We start from the raw sequence: 18,579 nt of genomic DNA on the forward strand, positions 1-18,579 counted from the left end.
AAAATGCCACGTATAAAGCATCAAGCAACATGAAGAGGCATTTTACATTGGTAGAAAGCACAACACAGTCAAAACAGCAGAGTATTAAATAAACAGAAAATTTGCAAAAGGCAAGTAAAGAATATACATATACTTAATTATACATAAAATATTGATACAGGAGGTAGAAAGAAATTTAGTAAGCAGATAATGGGGGCAACAGAATCCTCAGCAGAGCTTCCCTTCTAACAAAAAGCAGCCCAAGAAATTATTATTTTTTTTTCTAACAAAAAGCAGCCTGAAAAATCGAGCTGCAAACATAGATTAGCAAGCTGAAAGTGCGGGAGAATGCTGGCAGCTGTGCCAATAGAAAAGGGCTACCTGGAGCCGGGCGCGGTGGCTCACGCCTGTAATCCCAGCACTTTGGGAGGGCGAGGCAAGCGGATCACCTGAGGTCGGGAGTTTGAGATCAGCCCGACCAACATGGAGAAACCCCGTCTCTACTAAAAAAAAAAAAAAAAAAAAAAGGCAAAAAATGAGCCGGGCATGGTGGCACATGCCTGTAATCCCAGCTATTTGGGAGGCTGAGGCAGGAGAATCACTTGAACCTGGGAGGTAGAGATTGCGGTGAGGCGAGATCACGTCATTGCACTCCAGCCTGGGCAAAAAGAGCAAAACTCAGTCTCAAAAAAAAAAAAAAACAAAAGAAAAAAAAGGCTACCTGGGGGCCAGGCATGTACACATGGAGGGTCTATCTTCCCTGGTTTTGTTATCACATGCACAGTAACAGAGAAATGAGCTCTATGACGCAGCTCAGGCAGAGAACTCACCTGAATAATAAAAGATTAGGGTGGGGCCACCAGAAATTCACACCCTATGCAAATGACACACCTGGTCTAACCAGTCTGTCCATGACTTATATAAATCAGACACTACCTCTTCACCAGCTCATCTATAAAACCCTCTGCATTTTGCAGTGGACCAGCAACACACTTTTTCCGGGACCTCTCTCTGCAGCAGAGAACTATGCTAATACACTATAAACTAATGACATCAGTTGCTTTGGGGGTGTAAATGGATGAGAGGAAAACTTTACTATAAATCCCTTTGAATTGTGAACTTTGTAAATGTATTTCCTTTTCAGAATAAAAATTAATAGTCCATATTTCCATAAAACAACATAATATAAAGCCACGATTGTAGTGTCCCCACAAGGAGGTAAACAAATAACTAGAAGAGAACATAATAATAGTTATATATAAGAATCTAATATACCAATGAAAAAAATAATGCACATACATGGAGAAGTTTCAGTTGAAAAATGTTACTGAAATTTCTCTTTAGGTTCTCTTTAGGTTCTCTTTAGAAATAAATCTCTTTAGGTCATTTTCTCACTTTATAAATAAAAAATAAATTCCACAAATATTTAATAGTTGAATATTAAAATTTCAAACCACAAAAATATTAGAAAGTACCATTAAATGTTGGAAAATGTCTCCGAACATATTTGGTAGATGGTAGATGTCCAGTAATTAATGTATAGACAGTATTGAGTTTATAATTCTGTATCTTGTAGCGTATTAATTTTGATTTGACAATTTGGAGAAGACTTGTTGTCTACTATGTTTAAGGCACTGTGTTTTATTCACTAAAAAATATAAATATATACAAGACTCAGTCTTTCCACCAAAGAGTTTATAAATCACTCAGAAGAAAATACATATAAAACCAATCATAATATAAAACAGAACATGACAGAGCAAAGGTAAAATTCTAAAAAATTTGGACAAAAGAAAGCTTGAATCAGCTTGTGAGATCAGGAATTACTTTCTAAAGAAGGTTTCACTTGATCTGGATTTTAAAGATGAATAAGGGCCGGGCATGGAAAAATGAGGGCAAAGAGCCTTCCAGGCACAGAGGCAGGCAAGCATAGAGCAAGTATAAGGCATGATGACTATTCTGGCTGGGATATAAAATGACTAAGATTCCTTGAGAAAGAAATTGAAAAATAGTGTAACTCAAGTGCACATGGAGCATTTTTCATAATAAATCATGTCTGTAAAACGAGTCTGGATAAATTTAAAAGGTTGAAATTATACAATCATTTTATTACTCATATACTTCTTTTACTAATCCAACCACAATAAAAGGAATTTAGCAATCAATAACAAAAGTAAATTTAGGAAATTCACAAATATATGGAAATTAAACAACTAACTCCTAAATAACCAATGGGTCAAAGAAGAACTTGCAAATACAATTTAAAAATGCTTTGACATGAATGAAAATGAAGACACAACATACCAATATTTATGAGATGCAGCAAAAACAGTGCTTAAAGGAAAATACATAGCTGTAAACACCTATATAGAAAGAATCTCAAATCATTAAGCTAAGCTTTCACCTTAAGAAACTGGACAAAGAAAACTAAACTAAACTCTAAAGCATAAGAAAGGAAATTACAAAGATTGAAAGAGAAATAATAAAATAAATAGAGAAAATCAATGAAACCAAGGGTGATTCTTTAAAAAGATCAACAAAATTAGCAAACCATTAGTTAAACTGACCAAGTTTAAAAAGTAATTACTAAAATCAAGAATACAAGATAGGACATTACTACTGACTTTACCTAATTCCTACTTCTACCACAGTGCCTGAAATATAAAAGTCATTCTATAAATGTTTCTTGAGTGAGTGGGCTGTGAGACGCCATTAAAGGTCTCCCGAGCAGAGGCATAAGAATGAGCCAATACTATAATCAACAGAGGTGGCTACTAAATGCTTGCGTCACTGAGTAGAGAGTAAGTAGTGTTTACCAAAGTGTCTTTTGCATCAGACATGAATTTGGGCCCCGGCTCTCTCACTTGCTCTCTGAACATTGGTTACAATGAGTATCACAATACTAACTCATATTGTTGTTTTATAGGTTAATTGAGGAGATGTGTGTAAAGCATTTAGCACAACAGTAAGTGCTAAAGCGTAATTAGCACTCCATGCAGGATACATGCTATTACTGTTGCCGTTGGCACTATAATTATAGTCCTGGAAGTTACTGTAGAAGGCAAATTAAAACCACATAATCACACTGTGTTCAGGGTACATGTAAAGAAAAATAGGAAACAATATATATGGTGTCCCCTTTCTGTCCCACTCAAGTCAACATTGAAGTTTTTAACATCACTCACATTTCATCAACTTTTTATTTAAGTTCTCAGCATTCTTCGGCCATTATATGACTTTATATCTCTCCTCATTTACTCACACATTTATTAATAAACTTTTATTTCATGATATATTCCATTTGTAAAACACTGTCTTTTCTAATTAGTGCACAATGCTAAACTGCTAACCACTTGAGAGAACCTCAGAATTGAGTATCTTGGCACACTCCCAAGGTACGTGTGCCAAGAGAGTAAATTTTCACAGTGAAATTCATAAACAAACCATATGTTCTTTTAAACAATTTTTTAAAACTAAATTCCACTTATATGGACTGTTTCATTATGGCTTAGAAAGTATAGGTGGATAAATAGAAAGTGTCTATTTTTAATTATGAAATTTTGAATGTAAAATGCACTTTTTCATGAAAGTTATGTTATTAACGGTGATTGTGTTTGTAAAATGGCTTACAGAGGCTGACACAGTAATGTCAGATGAATTGCGTTTGTTATTTTTCAATCAATCAGATAATTCCATTACACAATCAGAGCACAGCTGATATTGACCTAGTAAACCAGACCAAATCGTAGACGTCTAAATAAATCTCACATCTAATTCCATAATATTATGCATCCCTCTTTTGTAATTACAAAGATAATACAGGTTCATGTTTTAAATTTTTTTTTTTTTTTTGAGACGGAGTCTCACTCTGTCGCCCAGGCTAGAGTGCAGTGGCGCGATCTCGGCTCACTGCAACCTCTGCCTCCCGGGTTCAAGTGATTCTCCTGCCTCAGCCTCCTGAGGAGCTGGGACTACAGGCACGCACCAGCATGCCCAGCTAATTTTTGTATTTTTAGTACGGACGGGGTTTCACTGACCATGTTGGCCAGGATGGTCCCCATCTCTTGACCTCATGATCTGCTCGCCTCGGCCTCCCAAAGTGCTGGGATTACAAGCGTGAGCCACTGCGCCCAGCCCCATGTTTTAATTTTTTATATAACTGAGATAATACTATATATATATAGTTTTGAAATTTGCTTTTCTTCACTTAATAATATAAGCATTTTTCTATATTATTAATTATTCTGGTACTACATATAATATCTTTTAATCACTTCATTTACTATCAGAGTAATTAATGTATTATTCGAGTACATATAAATTGTTGAAGATTTGTGTTGTCTACAGTTTTCCACTATTACAAGTAATGCTAAAATCACTTTTATCTTTTAAATGTCATGAATACTTAGTCTTTATTTATACATATTTTTAGGCAAATGCATAGTCTATGGTGCTATCAAAAGTTGTGCCTGGTCCTGAATCTTAACCAATGCAGTAAATCTTATAGCCCCAAGGAAGAAAGACCAGGGTACTTTCTTAATCTGCCCTTAAATTGAACAGATGTGTCCTACTCCCCAGATGTCAGCCTCCTCACCTCTAAAAATGAGTGCCTTGCCCTTGGTCAAAAAGTGCTTCCTCATAGATACTGGAATAAAATTAGTAAGAAAGGCTTGAACTTAAAGAAGAAAAGGGACTACCTGGCCAGACGCTTTGGTCTCTATCAATTTCACTTTTAGAAAAGCCAGTGTTCTCTCACCTCTAAAGAATAATGGTGGCTGGGCGCGGTGACTCATGCCTGTAATCTCAGCACTTTGGGAGGCCAAGGAGGGCGGATCACCTGCAGTCAGGAGTTCGAGACCAGCCTGATCAGCATGGTGAAACCCCATCTCTACTAAAAATACAAAAATCAGCCGGGCATAGTGGTGGGCACCTGTAATCCCAGCTACTCAGGAGGTTGAGGCAGGATAATCACTTGAACCCGGGAGGCGGGGGTTGCAGTGAGCCAAGATTGCACCATTGCACTCCAGCCTGGGCAACAGAGTGAGACTCTGTCTCAAAAAAAAAAAAAAAAAGGACATGGCAATGGGAGAAAGCAGCACAGGGAAGAGGAAACAGTTCCAATGCCAGGTTAAGCAGAACAAATCTGGGAAAGTTTCAATAATGAAAGCAGAAGGGGAAGAAGAATAGAGATAAAAACAAAATGGAAGTTGCTCTCATAGTGTGTTATTCTGGGTCCTCCCAGACGTAGCCAGTAAGAGGCATACATAAGTAAGAGATTTACTAGGGAAAAGCATGTGTGGAATATGAGGAGAGAGCTAGGAAACCCTGAGAAAGTCCTTAGACTGCAAGGTAGGTCTAATATTGAATACAGGAAAAAGGGAGGAGGAAAAGAAAGAGGAGTGTTGGGTGCAGCATCTATTTAAGCGAGGCTATCAGGGAGTCCCTGGGCCAAAGTTTTGCATCAGAGGAGTCCAGTGCCTTCCAGAAACAGGCCTGCAGTAGTATCCTTGCCACACTGAGTCATTGCCCGAGAACACCTACAGGAAGCATGGTCTTGACACAAATATAGTGGGGTTTCAAAGCACAATGTCTGGAGCAATTGATCAATTAGGTTCCCTGAAGTTAAATATCTGAAAGGCTCATTTTCATGGCTGTCATACACTAGATACTCATGTATATACTAAATTCCAGAACAGAACCACTCTTCTATTTTATACTGATAAAATTACAAGCAACACCCATGTTGGAAAATTTAAGTACTAAAAAATGGAGATAAAAGCCTAACATTTGAAAACTGTCAATAAGAAAATTACCCAAATAGCCATCCATGGTTTCTTACAAACTTACTCTAGGAGCTTCTGTGCATCATAGTATCCAATTGGATGAACAGGAATACTTGGAAGACCAACAGCCTCTGCAATTCCACGCCTATAAGCATATTCTGAAAAAAAAAATTGCCATAATTCCAGTAAAAACTCAGTTTCATTCAAACGGTTCTCTATAAATCACATTAAATACATTCTAATTTCACATTTGCTAGAATTGTTAAAGTAAAACAGATTAACAATTCAAATGTTAGCGAGAATGCAGAGCAACTGAAATCCTCATACATTGCTTGTGATAATTTAGGCTAAAATTATACAATCACTTAAGGTAACTCTTTTGAAAAGCAATGTCAAGCAGAAATGTGCACTATGGCACAGCAATCCCACTCCTGGGTACTCTAGAAAGATAAGCACATGCCCACAAGAAGACGTGTACAAAATTGTTCATAACAGCCACATTTATATTAGCCAAATATTAGACAAAGTCTAGGTTTCTAACAACAGAAGAATGAATAAACAATCCGTAGTATAATCCCACAATGGAATGCTACTCAATCATCAAAAGAAAAAAACTAATACATACAATATGATGGAAAATCTCAAATTACTACACTGAAATAAGCAAGGCTTTAAAAAAAAATCGACTGTTTGATTCCACTTACTTGAAGTTCAAACCCAGGCAAACGAATACACGATGCTAGATACTAGATAGTGATTGCTTCTAGGGGACACAGAGAAAATTGACCAGAAAGGGGTACAAAAGAACTTTCCAGAGTGATGGAAAGGCCCTTATATTCTATTTGAAGTGACATAAACACATGCAATTTGCAAAATTTATTGAACTGAACTCGTGAGATCTATGTATTTTATTGCATGTAAACTGTACCTCAAAATAAGCACACACATCCTATCATTTCTTCAGATTTAAGAAAAATCAGAGTTGTTTTTCCATTTTTTTCTCTGTTTTTAAAACAATCTAATAAGAAACTTAGGTAACTGCAAATCCTTGTTTTTATGGGTAAAATGACATAATGATATGCTGTGTGGGATTTGTTTTCAAATTCTTTAGAATAATAGCAAAAAAAAATTGGAGAGATAAACAAATAAAACAAGATTGACAACATGTTGATAACTGTCTCTACTTTTGTATATGTTAGAATTATGCCATAATAAAAAGTAAAATTAGAAAGAAAAAAAATGTATAGGGCACAAAAAATAATTCAATAAACATTAGCCCCATAGAAATAACATAATTTCCCCCTAAAATACCATCATTCAAATTTGAAGAAAATCAACAGAAACATTCCAGTTAATGTCATTTTATTTTCATTATTTTGACTTTGCATAACTAATAAAGCTTAGGCTAAGCTGCATTTTTTAAAACTTGGAAATAAAAAGGTGGAGCAAATAAAGTTCAGGTAGATTTATATAATTTTACTATAGGGTAATATGTGTCATTTTTTAAAAAAGAAAAAAATCTCTGACAATGTATTATGTTCTAAGAAGATTTACAAAGCCAAAAAAAAAATACATAATCTTTACAGGAGTCTACAATTTAAGAGTAAAACCAGATGAAGACATAAATGTCATAGAAAACTTGGCAAAGTATTTTATACAAGTTTTAAAAATTTAGTTAGCTTTAAACCACACAAACTTAATGATCACAGATTTTTGTAAACATCATTAAATAGTTGAGCACATTCAAAATAAATTAGCTCCCTTTGTTAATGTTTTACAGGGGAGCCTTTCAGCATAAGACTACTATGTGGACTCTGTGAGCCAGACTGCCTGAATTTGAATCCAACTGCCCATTCAGAGGAGGGGTGATCTTGGGCTGACTTCTAGTCTCACTTTCCTCCCTGTGAAATAAGAGATAATAACACCCCCTAGCTTTAGGGTTGTTAATGCAAGTAAAATGCTGGCATTTAGGAAACACTCTTTGAAAGTTATCTCTGTTATCTTACAGAAATGAAGCAATATGCATTTCCTGGGCCCTATATCCTAAATTGGCCATTTAAAAAGTTTATGGAACTTCTGCTCTCCTGTCCCTTACCCACACTGTGAAATCTGTAAATCTGGGGGGAATTTATTTAACAGCAAAACCTGATCTGACCTGAACTCATTTGAAAGCAAAATTTGACTTGAGTAGACATAAGTCTGTTTATATTCCTTATTCCCCGCCCCCCACTTACTACTTAGCGTAAGTATTCATACACTCTGCAACAAAAATATTTATATGCTTTTCCCCCATATTCTGTCCCGGCCCCCTATGTCACTGTTATGCAAGTTATGGTATATGTGTAACACCATAATGTTTTTTAAATAGCTGAAAAAGTCTGAATTTGAAAGCCCACCAGGCCCAAGTTTCAAAATAAGGGGGTAAGGGTCCTGAACCAATCACTTTAGAGTTCAAAATTCTTTCATTCTTAAATGCAAAGAGAATAAAAAAAGACATGCTTAGTCCATTGTACCAAAGGAAATTCTTTAATAAAGTCTCTTTCAAATGTTAAGTTTCCTATGATATTCAAGGATTGATCATTCACCATTTGCTGGGTAACCTGGTGTGAGAGGGTCTCCTGCACCATTCAGATTTAGGATATTTCCACGCTGGACACCACCTCCAGGAAGATTCCAACCGTCTGGATAGGACTTCACCCCAGGAGCAAAGTAGTCAGCAGGGTCCGAGTAGAGAATGACTCCTTTGGCCCCTGCCAGCTGGGCATTTTTAACCTAGAAAACACAGTGTCTTTCTTTCCTTATTTTAAATTGGTTGTTCCAGATTCGGTAATATCAATTTTCAATATTACACTTACATGAGTACCAGAACTTTATCTTCAACCTTTTCTCATTAGGCCTACAACAAAGGACATCTCAGATAGAATTTCCCTTTTCTTTTTGCTACTACAAGCTCTAAAAATCCTCAGAACATCAGATTTGGAAATGCTCTTATTAGTGGTAGTGAGCATTTGCTATTTCCTACCACTAGCTTACAAATATAATAAGCAAGTAGACCCCACAGGCCAAATTCCTATTTGTTCTACAGTCAAAAGGGAATTTTTTAAAATTTAATTTCCCACTAAAGAGAAAAATATATTAACAAATCAAATGACAGTAATTTTTAAATTTGCTATGTGTAAATTGTTTTCCCTCATTATTTATAACAATTCATACTACAATTTAATTTAGTAAACATTTTTGTAGAAAATATTTAAAACAAAGATACTGAAAGTTAATAATAAACCCAGTGCATGCTTCTTTGTAGGCCACAGCCATAACCTGTAAGCACAGAAAAATTTGTTCTGTTCACTCTAAACATCTACACTGGCCAAATTCCAATGCTCGAATTTAACCCCGGAATATAACCTAGTAAATGTGTCCTCTCTGTAAGGTGGGCATGTCACAGAATACAAGAAAATAATGGTATTCATAAAGTTTTAAGAAAATGATTCTACACATGTAAAACCCACTATAACTTTTTACATTGGGGGAGAGAAAAAAAGAGATAATTTTTACCCTACCTTATTTCCTCTGAAAACTTTCCCATATCTGGCAATTACAATTTTCCCAGAGCAATTGATTTTCATGTCCCGTTCCAATTTAAAGAAGTCTTCAGTTCGTGCATAGTTAACATACACTAGATCGCCCTGTTGAGATCGGGAATGACTTAATATGAGTCAGATATAAAACAAGGAGGTTTTTCTGCATGGGGACTGTTGGACATTTTTGAAAGAGGGAAGAGGTCAGAGCACACAGGAGGGTCAGAAATGCATGAGCTCCAAAGAAGAGATTCAAGGGAAAAATGAATTTAAATTGAGAATGGAATTAGATGGGCTAGAAGCACATGAATAAAGTAATATTTGTTTGTATTTGTCCCATATTTAGTGGCTATGAAGCTGAAGCTACAGAAGCACCCCCCCCACACACACACAGAAAAGCATATACGTGTACACATTGCTGCACGCAACTTGAAGGGGTCCACATACCCTAGGCTAAGAAGCCCTTAATGAGACCTTTTCTCTCTTCAGTTTGTGTTCACAGGGAGTAGCCTAATGGTTCTTAACAACCACCAAGTAAAGAAAAATGCACAGGTAACATCACTGCTTCACAGGTCTGATTTCAATCATTAAGTGATTATGTGCAAATCTTATAACATATTTGAGTCTCGATATTCTCATTGGCTCAATGATCTGCTAGATTAAATCAGTGATCTTCCAACCTTTTTTGCTCACCTATTCCCTAAATTAATTTTGACAATGTACCCCTTCATCTAAAATTTAAAATTTTTTATCATACCTTTAAGTAGCTGCAAAGCATGCAATATCTAGCTTACTATAAATATTAATATTTTTAGAAGAAATTGTATACAACTTTTATATTGATCCAAAGGATTTAAATACTGTATTTATTTACTATTCAACATCATCAATTTTAAAAAATACATGAACATGCTGTTCTTTACAGTCAAAATTTTGTCATCTCTTTTTTTTCTTGAACTTGTATATTGTCCATCTTCCCCCACAGAATTTTACTCTAAAGTAAAATATATTTGTGCTGGGCACCAGATGAGCTGTCCGGATTCACGGTCAATGAAGGACTTTTTGCTCCAGCTGCAGGGAAGGCTCTCTGCAGACAATCTTCATCTGTCAGCCCCTTCAAGGACTGCCTCAGCTGTAGACAGCCCCCTTGCTCAAGGTCATGTCCCTTCCTAGAATGCCACACATTCAGTGACTGATTGATGTGAGGGTACAGAGACCTGGACATCTCAGTCTAACGTAGGACAATTCTGAGAAACTATTCCAGACCTCCTTATGGGCTTAGCCAAGGCTATCCTTCAGCTGGCATTGCAGGGTGACTTCTCCCTCTGCCTAATCCAGCTCTGCTTTTCACAGATGTTGATCCCAAGAGAACACTCCACAATTATCAACTAGCATTCTAAATTTCAATTCAGAATCTATTACCTTAAATATGGGTATGCTTGAAAGTCTTTTATTAATCACTGTCAAATTTCCTTGAATCAGTATATCTTTATAAGTCAAATTTTTAAAAAAATTTATTTTTGTGACAGATTGTGTTAAGAAACAGCTTCAAGAGTAAGTTATAATTATAGGCCAGGCATGGTGGCTCATGCCTGTAATCCCAGCACTTTGGGAGGCTGGGTTGGGTGGATCACTTGAGGTTGGGAGTTCAAGACCAGCCTGGCCAACATAGTGAAAACCCATGTCTACTAAAAACACAAAAATCAGCTGGGCGTGGTGGCACCGCCTGTAATCCCAGCTGCTCGGGGGCTGAGGTATGAGAATTGCTTGAACATGGGAGGTGGAGGTTGCAGTGAGCCAAGATCATACCACTGCACTCCAGCCCGGGCGACAGAGTAAGACTTGGTCTCAAAAAAAAAAAAAAGATAGATTAAGTTATAATTATAATTACTAGCAGTATCAAATTAAGTCTAACAACATCATTGCAATTCTTATATATAATGCATAACCATAAAATTTGATTAGAAATATATCTTTTAATGCAATGAGTGGGACAGTGAAGCGTTATCTTAACACATTTGTTCAGTGGGTGAACAAATTATTGCTAGAATGAGACTGGGATCAGCAACAACAGTTCAATTTACATTTCTTGTTTTTACAGTAAGTTCTGAGACAACTTGGATAGGAATGAAAGATTTGTTATGGAATTGTTACTAACTTATTTAAACTTCTTTCAAGTTATAATCTGAAAATCACAAATTGATCCATCATTCAAGTGTCTTTTAATGATATTAGCTGGAAACTCAATTGTGTTTACCTTTAATTTTGCTCAATTGTAAACTATTTGAATTGCTAAGAATTTGTTACATAGCTATTAGAACCATTCACTATCTTAACATTTAAAACAATATTTCTAATTGTCTCTTTTTTTGAAGCCCCAGAGATTTTTACAACACAGATATATGCTTCATATTGACTTAGAATGGGTAGGAGATGTTTTTCATTTATAAAATAAGATGAAAATGCTTGTAAATAGGGAGCAGGACCTCACGACAGGCTAGCTTTCAATACCATGAAAAAGCGCACAGGGTAATTGATGATCTGGAAACTGATCTCTTTAAAACCATGTCATGCTTGCCTTTCGAAAGTCTTTACACAGCCTAGTTTGAAACCCCTGTCCCAGATGATTTCCAATATCCTATCATTTTATTTTGGTTATTGTTTTCCTTTTTGACTACATTTTTCATAGCATGTACACGACAAATATACATAAGATATTAAAATAGAATTGTTTCCAAGCTGATTCTAGGATTAATTTGACAAATTGGTGAAGATCTATTATGTGTTAGGCAGTGCCCTATGTAATACAACAAATCTCTGCCCTTGAAGGAACTTACACTGCAGGTCCTCCTTCAGTCACAATGGGATTAAGTCTTACTAAACTCACCTAAGTTGAAAATAATTATACATCTAAAGTGTGTTTTTGACTTAGGATATTTTCAATTTATAATGGGTTTATCCAGACATAACCTCATGGTAAGTTGAGAAGTGTATTGAATGAGTATGGCTATTGCACCATCATGAAGTCAAAAAATTTTAAGTAGCCATCTTAAGTTGGGGGTTTCCTGTAATGTGGATGGGATAATACAATAATGAGCATTAAATTTAATAACTAAGCAAAGCATACATTATATTAAAAGGTGATAAGTAGTATAGAAAAAATTAAAAAGCATTTAAATAGAGTATACAAATGGTGAACTAGAGCTTAAGTGGGTGTAATATTAAATAAAATGAGGAAAGTCTAATTGGGAAACTGACATGTGAATCTTTGCCTCTGTAAAAGGATTACATTTAGCTCTTGTATTTCTTCCTAAGACCAATGTAATATTAATGCACTATTAATCATAACACTATATGTCTGATTTATCATTGTTAGCCCTCTCTGGAGCACACTCATTCTATTTTAACTGTGGCTACAAAGTCATTAACCAATGTGATTTCAGCAAAATAATTTTTTTAGTGTAAGTATCGTACTTTCTTTACCCTTAATATAAGTAACTTTGAGGAGATTGTACCTTTAAATGTCTCTAAATGTGGCTGTCTTTTGATATATCAGCAATCCTCACAAAACAAACTGTGAGGGAGAGAAAACTGAAAAACATATTAGCTTAAAAATGAGAGTAAACTTTGAAAATGAAAACAAGTGTGACAGATATTCCCTCTCAGCACTTCTCAAATGCAAGTTGTCACTGTTAGAAAAGAGCTTTGTTTTTAGACAAAGACCTTCTTGTACAACTTACACTGTACCATCCATTGTTCTATGACTGTGAATAAATAGAATCTTGCACTCTTAGCCCGGAATTTTCTTTGTTTCCTTAAGCTTCCATCTCCCTAACTCTTATTTATAGAGACAGAATTGGGAGGCAAAACCAGTGATTCTCAAAGATGGTCCTTGGACCCTCAGAAACAATATCACGCTTGTTACAAACACAAACTCTCAGGCTCCACCCCATTAAACTTAGGAAGTGGAAACTAGAATCTGTGTTTTACAAGCCATCCAGATTATTGTGACAGACACTAAAGCTTGAGAACCACTAGACAGACTATATTTTATGAACATCGCAAATTGCTAATTTTAAATAGCATAAAGCAGAGTCCCATATTTCATATTCCACAGGATTCAGACGTAAATTCAAAGATTACTGATCGTGAATTTTTGTTTTGTTTTGTTTTTTGAGACGGAATCTAGCTCTGTCGCCCAGGCTGAAGTGCATACATTTAATTTAAAATAGCTAAAAAATATAAAATATACTTTAAAAATCTTAAATGAATGTGATCTATTGAAGAAGCTGAAGTGTGAAGTGTGAAATTGAAGAACCCTGAAATGTATTGAGCAGTGAAAAGATTATGTATACAAAAACAGGTTGGCCGGGTGCGGAGGCAGGCAGATCACCTGAGGTCAGGAGGCGCGATCTCGGCTCACTGCAAGCTCCACCTCCCGCGTTCACGCCATTCTCCTGCCTCAGCCTCCGGAGTAGCTGGGACTACAGGCGCCCGCCACCACTCCCGGCTAATTTTTTTGCATTTTTAGTAGAGACAGGGTTTCACCGTGTTAGCCAGGATGGTCTGGATCTCCTGACCTCTTGATCCGCCCCCCTCGGCCTCCTAGAGTGCTGGGATTACAGGCGTGAGCCAGTGCGCCTGGCCTGTAAAATATTTTAAACACACATATGGACATACATAGTTTTGAAAGAATTGACACTCCACTGGCTGGGTTACAGATGATCCAGTGAGGAACACCGATCAGCAAACTCATCTGATATTTGAACATAAACAGCAAACCCATACAACATGTGTGCTCTTTGTATTTAGCCATTGATCTGGAAGATTTTAAGTCTATTTGAAGGAAATAAGAGACAACGGTCTTTATAACTCTTTCTTACGATTAATAGTAATGTCAAAGTCCAAAAATTATTTGGAAGATTTTAATTGGGTATGCAGTAAACCTACAAACTAATCTAGGTGTAATTTTCTCCTTATAATATGATGTCTTCTCAGCCAGAAACATAAACGGTTTAACTGTTTTTTGTTTTGTTTTGTTTTGTTTTTCTAAGATGGAGTCTCGCTCTGTCACCTAGGCTGGAGTGCAGTGGCACAATCTCAGCTCACTGCAAGCTCCGCCTCCCGGGTTCACGCCATTCTCCTGCCTCAGCCTCCTGAGTAGCTAGGACTACAGTTGTGTGTCACCGCATCTGGCTAATTATTTTGTATTTTTAATAGAGATGGGGTTTCCCCATGTTGGCCAGGCTGATCTCGAACTCCTGACCTCAGTTGATCTGCCTGCCTCCGCACCCGGCCAACCTGTTTTTTTATACACAGTCTTTTCACTGCTCAATACATTTCAGTGTTCTTCAATTTCACACTTCACACTTCAACTTCTTCAATAGATCACATTCATTTAAGATTTTTAAAGTATATTTTATATTTTTTTAGCTATTTTAAATTAAATTTATTCATTATACTTTCTGCTATCATATACTATCTGGTCATTTATATTTAGCTTCAATCTGATAATATTAATACTATTTTTAAATAAAAATGTATTGTTAATTTTTGGTATACATAAGTCATGAAGTTATATCACTGTAAATCATAAAGAAGAATATTAATAAAGAAGGCCCAAAGTGCAAAAACATAAGGAAAATAATTTGACAACGTCAAAATTAAGGATCTCTTTTCAACAAAGGAAAACACAGAGTGAACAAAAAGATGAAAAATTAGAATAGGAAAAACTAATTTATGGTGGCAGAAATGTCAAAGAAAGATATCCTCTGGGGTATGTAGAGTTGATTAAGAAGAACCATAAGGGAACTTTCTGAAGTGAAGGTAATATTCTGTACATTGATGGGATTTGGATCACCCAGATGTTGGCATTTGTCAAAAATCAATAAATGTGCATTTGGGATTTGTGCATCTCATTGCAGTAAATTGTATCTTTAAAAATACCATTAATAAAATATAATCAATATTCCTTCTTCTTACTAAGACATTCTCATTACTTAAATGTGGAAAAATGAATTGGATTACATTAAAAGTCCCTTTATGACCCTTTAATTATCGGCTGAACATATGAAGAGAAGGAAGGCTTCTTTTTGTCATTTTTATTTGTTGCACTGTGTTTTTACCTCTGGCATTCCTTGAGGAGAGAAAGCACTGAAAGGTGGTACAATATCCGAAACATTTTCATATCCTGGAGGAGGTGGTTCAAATAATGATGTGTTGAAAATCTAGAGAAACAAAATATTATAATCAAAATAAAACAGTTAAAGTTTGATTACTATAATCAAACACAAAAAAATGAATATTATCTTTTATGTCAGTAGAGGGTGAATGAATCCTTCAGGATTTTGATGATAGTATCAGATACCCAGCACTATGCTAGAAGTTGTGAAGAATTCACGAGATGAATAAATCACAGATTCTGTTCTCAAAATGGTTAGATCTATTCAAGGAAACAAAGCTAAAAAAACCCCACCAATAACTAAAAATCAACCAAATGAAAAACAACAATCATAAAATAAGTAAGTACTATAGAAAGAAAAGCTCAGAGGAGGTAAAAAGATACTCTTCCAAAAGGAATACTGTATACTGTAAACTGTGTACTGATAGAAGGAAGAATTAGAAATTTATTTTTTGTAAGTGGCATACATACTAAGCTAGTGTGAACACAAGCCTAAATATGTAGTTGCTTCACAGAAGGTTAGAAGTAAATTAACCTCATGAATTTCTTGAGAGAACTTGTAAGGACTAGCTTTCGATTTTGGAGAAAGATTTTAATCACCAAATAAAAAGTACCTTTGTTTGGTTATCTCAATCATTATAATAGTGCTTAGATAATTACCTAGGAACAAATTAAATATTAAATTTACTTAAAAAAAAAGTACATGATTGGGGAATCCACAACTGGCCTTATCTAGATTCTCTGAACAACATATGCACTGAAAAGAATGAAAAACACTGAACCAAATATATGTTTTTTTAAGTTTATAATTAAATTGGAAAAAAATAGTAAGGAATATTCAGAAGCAAAAAAATAAAATGAAAGCAAGAATCCTCAGAGGTAGCACGAAAGTTGGCTTTGCCTTAGATGGATCTATCAAAGCCTATGGCCCCATGAAAAGGATTCAGGAGTTAGTTTAAAGCTGGTTCACATAATGGAATCTAGCAGAAGACTGTGCATAAAGCTGGTCTAAGAACAACAATATCCTGGCCAGGCGCGGTGGCTCACGCCTGTAATCCCAGCACTTTGGGAGCCCAAGGTGGGTGGATCACGAGGTCAGGAGTTTGAGACCAGCCTGACCAACATGGTGAAACCGCGTCTCTACTAAAAATACAAAAATTAGCCAGGCCTACATGCTTGTAATCCCAGCTACTCAGGAGGCTGAGACAGGAGAATCACTTGAACCCAGCAGGCAAGCTTGCAGTGAGTGGAGATCGTGCCACTGCACTCCAGCCTGGGTGACCAAAAAAAAAAAAAAAAAAAAAAAAAAGAACAACAATATCCTTCAGGGTTAAGGATAAATTCAAAATAAACTTGCTCCATGGAAAGTAATGGCTTAGCGTAAAGCAGGAAAAAAGGGTTCCAGATAATTCATAACCCTACAAATTTCCATTCACTGTTTATATAGTATGCCTCAAGCGAAAATATTTATTTTAAAGCAGTGCCAGGTTTGTAGTGCTCCCTGGGGCCTAAGAGAAATGATCAGGAGGAATCAGCCTTCAAATTACCCTTAAAGAATTCCCAAATTCTTATTACTATCATATTAATAAACATATTTATCAAGTTTATGAAACAAGACTGAATTAAAATTATGCATATAAATTGGTAATATATAACAAAAGTGAAAGTGTTCTAAGGTTTCTATATTGTAGAAATATTGATTGAATTATGACACCAAAGCTTTAGGGGAAAAAAGGAAGAGTAAAATTCACACTAGAGGAAGGTAAAAGTGACCTAAATATTGTATATCAGAATTATAAAAAATGAAAATGGAAAAAAGAATAATTAAAAAGCGCAGCATGTCTAAATAAAATCAGCTGTGTACCAATTGACAAGCAGTGACATAAACCCGCTGAAAAAGAAATACCAAACAAATATTAATTAAAAAAAATTATAGGACAAAGTCAAATAACATTATGACGAGATAAAAAAGGCTACTACATAAGTATAAGTCTGTCATTTCATCAACAATTCTAATTTTGTTTATATATGATAATAGGTCTCCAAATTATACATAACAAATTTATGGAATTATAAATTTTATATATATAGTGTAAAACAGACATCACTATAGTGAGGTGAGATAATTTAACATTTATCTCTAATTAATAAAGGAAGCAGACAAAATGAGAGAGCACATTAAGGATAATGGAGATTTCAGCCAAATAATAAGCAAACTCAAACTAATGTACAAATACAAAATATTAAACCAAACAACCATGAAATACATGTTTTTCCCAAAGAAACACAGAACATCTATAAAAATTGAGCACATATTAGGTTCCAAAGGAAGCCTCAACAATTGTCAAAGGATTAGTGTCCTACAAACCACATTATCTGATCTCAATATATTCAATTTAGAGATCAGATCAAACAAATAACAATAACGATCTTTATATTCAGGATTTTAAAAAATACTTGTAAATAGTTCCAGGATCAAAGAAGAAAATACAGAAATTAAAAAATATTTAGATACTAATGATAATTAAACTACTCCTAATCCAAATTTGTGAGATGTAGTTGAAGTGGAAAGGGAAGTTAAAGGGGAAATTTATGGCTCTAAATACTCATAGTAGAAATGAAGAAAGACTGAATGTCAATAAGTTAAGCATTCTACTGAGGATTTTACAAAGAACAGCAAAGTAAACACAAAGAAGATAAAAGAGGCAATTATAAAACAAGAACAGAATTAATAAAATATAAAGCAAAGATAGATGAGAAAAGATTGCCAAAGCCAAAGTTTATTCTTTGGATACACTAGTAAATTTGACATATCCCTCTCAAGAGCAATAAGAAAAAAAAATAGCAAAAGCGCAAACAAATAATATTATTTATTAAAAAGAGGCACATCTACAGACGCTGAACAGATTACAAAAGATAAGAAAATACTAGGAACAACTATACTATAAATTTGAAAGCTTACATCAAATGGAAAATGCATTTTAAATAAAACTTATGAAAACTGACATAAGAATACATTTTTTAAAAAATCGGCCAGGCACAATGGCTCACGCCTGTA

At 35.2% G+C, this 18,579-nt stretch overlaps 1 protein-coding gene across 1 annotated transcript in view; it reads right to left on the reverse strand.

The window, feature by feature from the left end:
- Positions 1-18,579, reverse strand: part of LOC100980316 (glutamate carboxypeptidase 2) — a 66,234-nt gene that overhangs the window by 35,137 nt on the left and 12,518 nt on the right. Inside the window, 4 exon segments of the mRNA XM_034932633.3 lie at positions 5,827-5,920; positions 8,348-8,534; positions 9,323-9,448; positions 15,466-15,567. Coding sequence (XP_034788524.2) covers positions 5,827-5,920; positions 8,348-8,534; positions 9,323-9,448; positions 15,466-15,567 — 509 coding nt within the window.

The sequence above is a fragment of the Pan paniscus genome, chromosome 9, assembly GCF_029289425.2.
Source record: "Pan paniscus chromosome 9, NHGRI_mPanPan1-v2.0_pri, whole genome shotgun sequence".
Taxonomy (NCBI): Eukaryota; Metazoa; Chordata; class Mammalia; order Primates; family Hominidae; genus Pan; species Pan paniscus.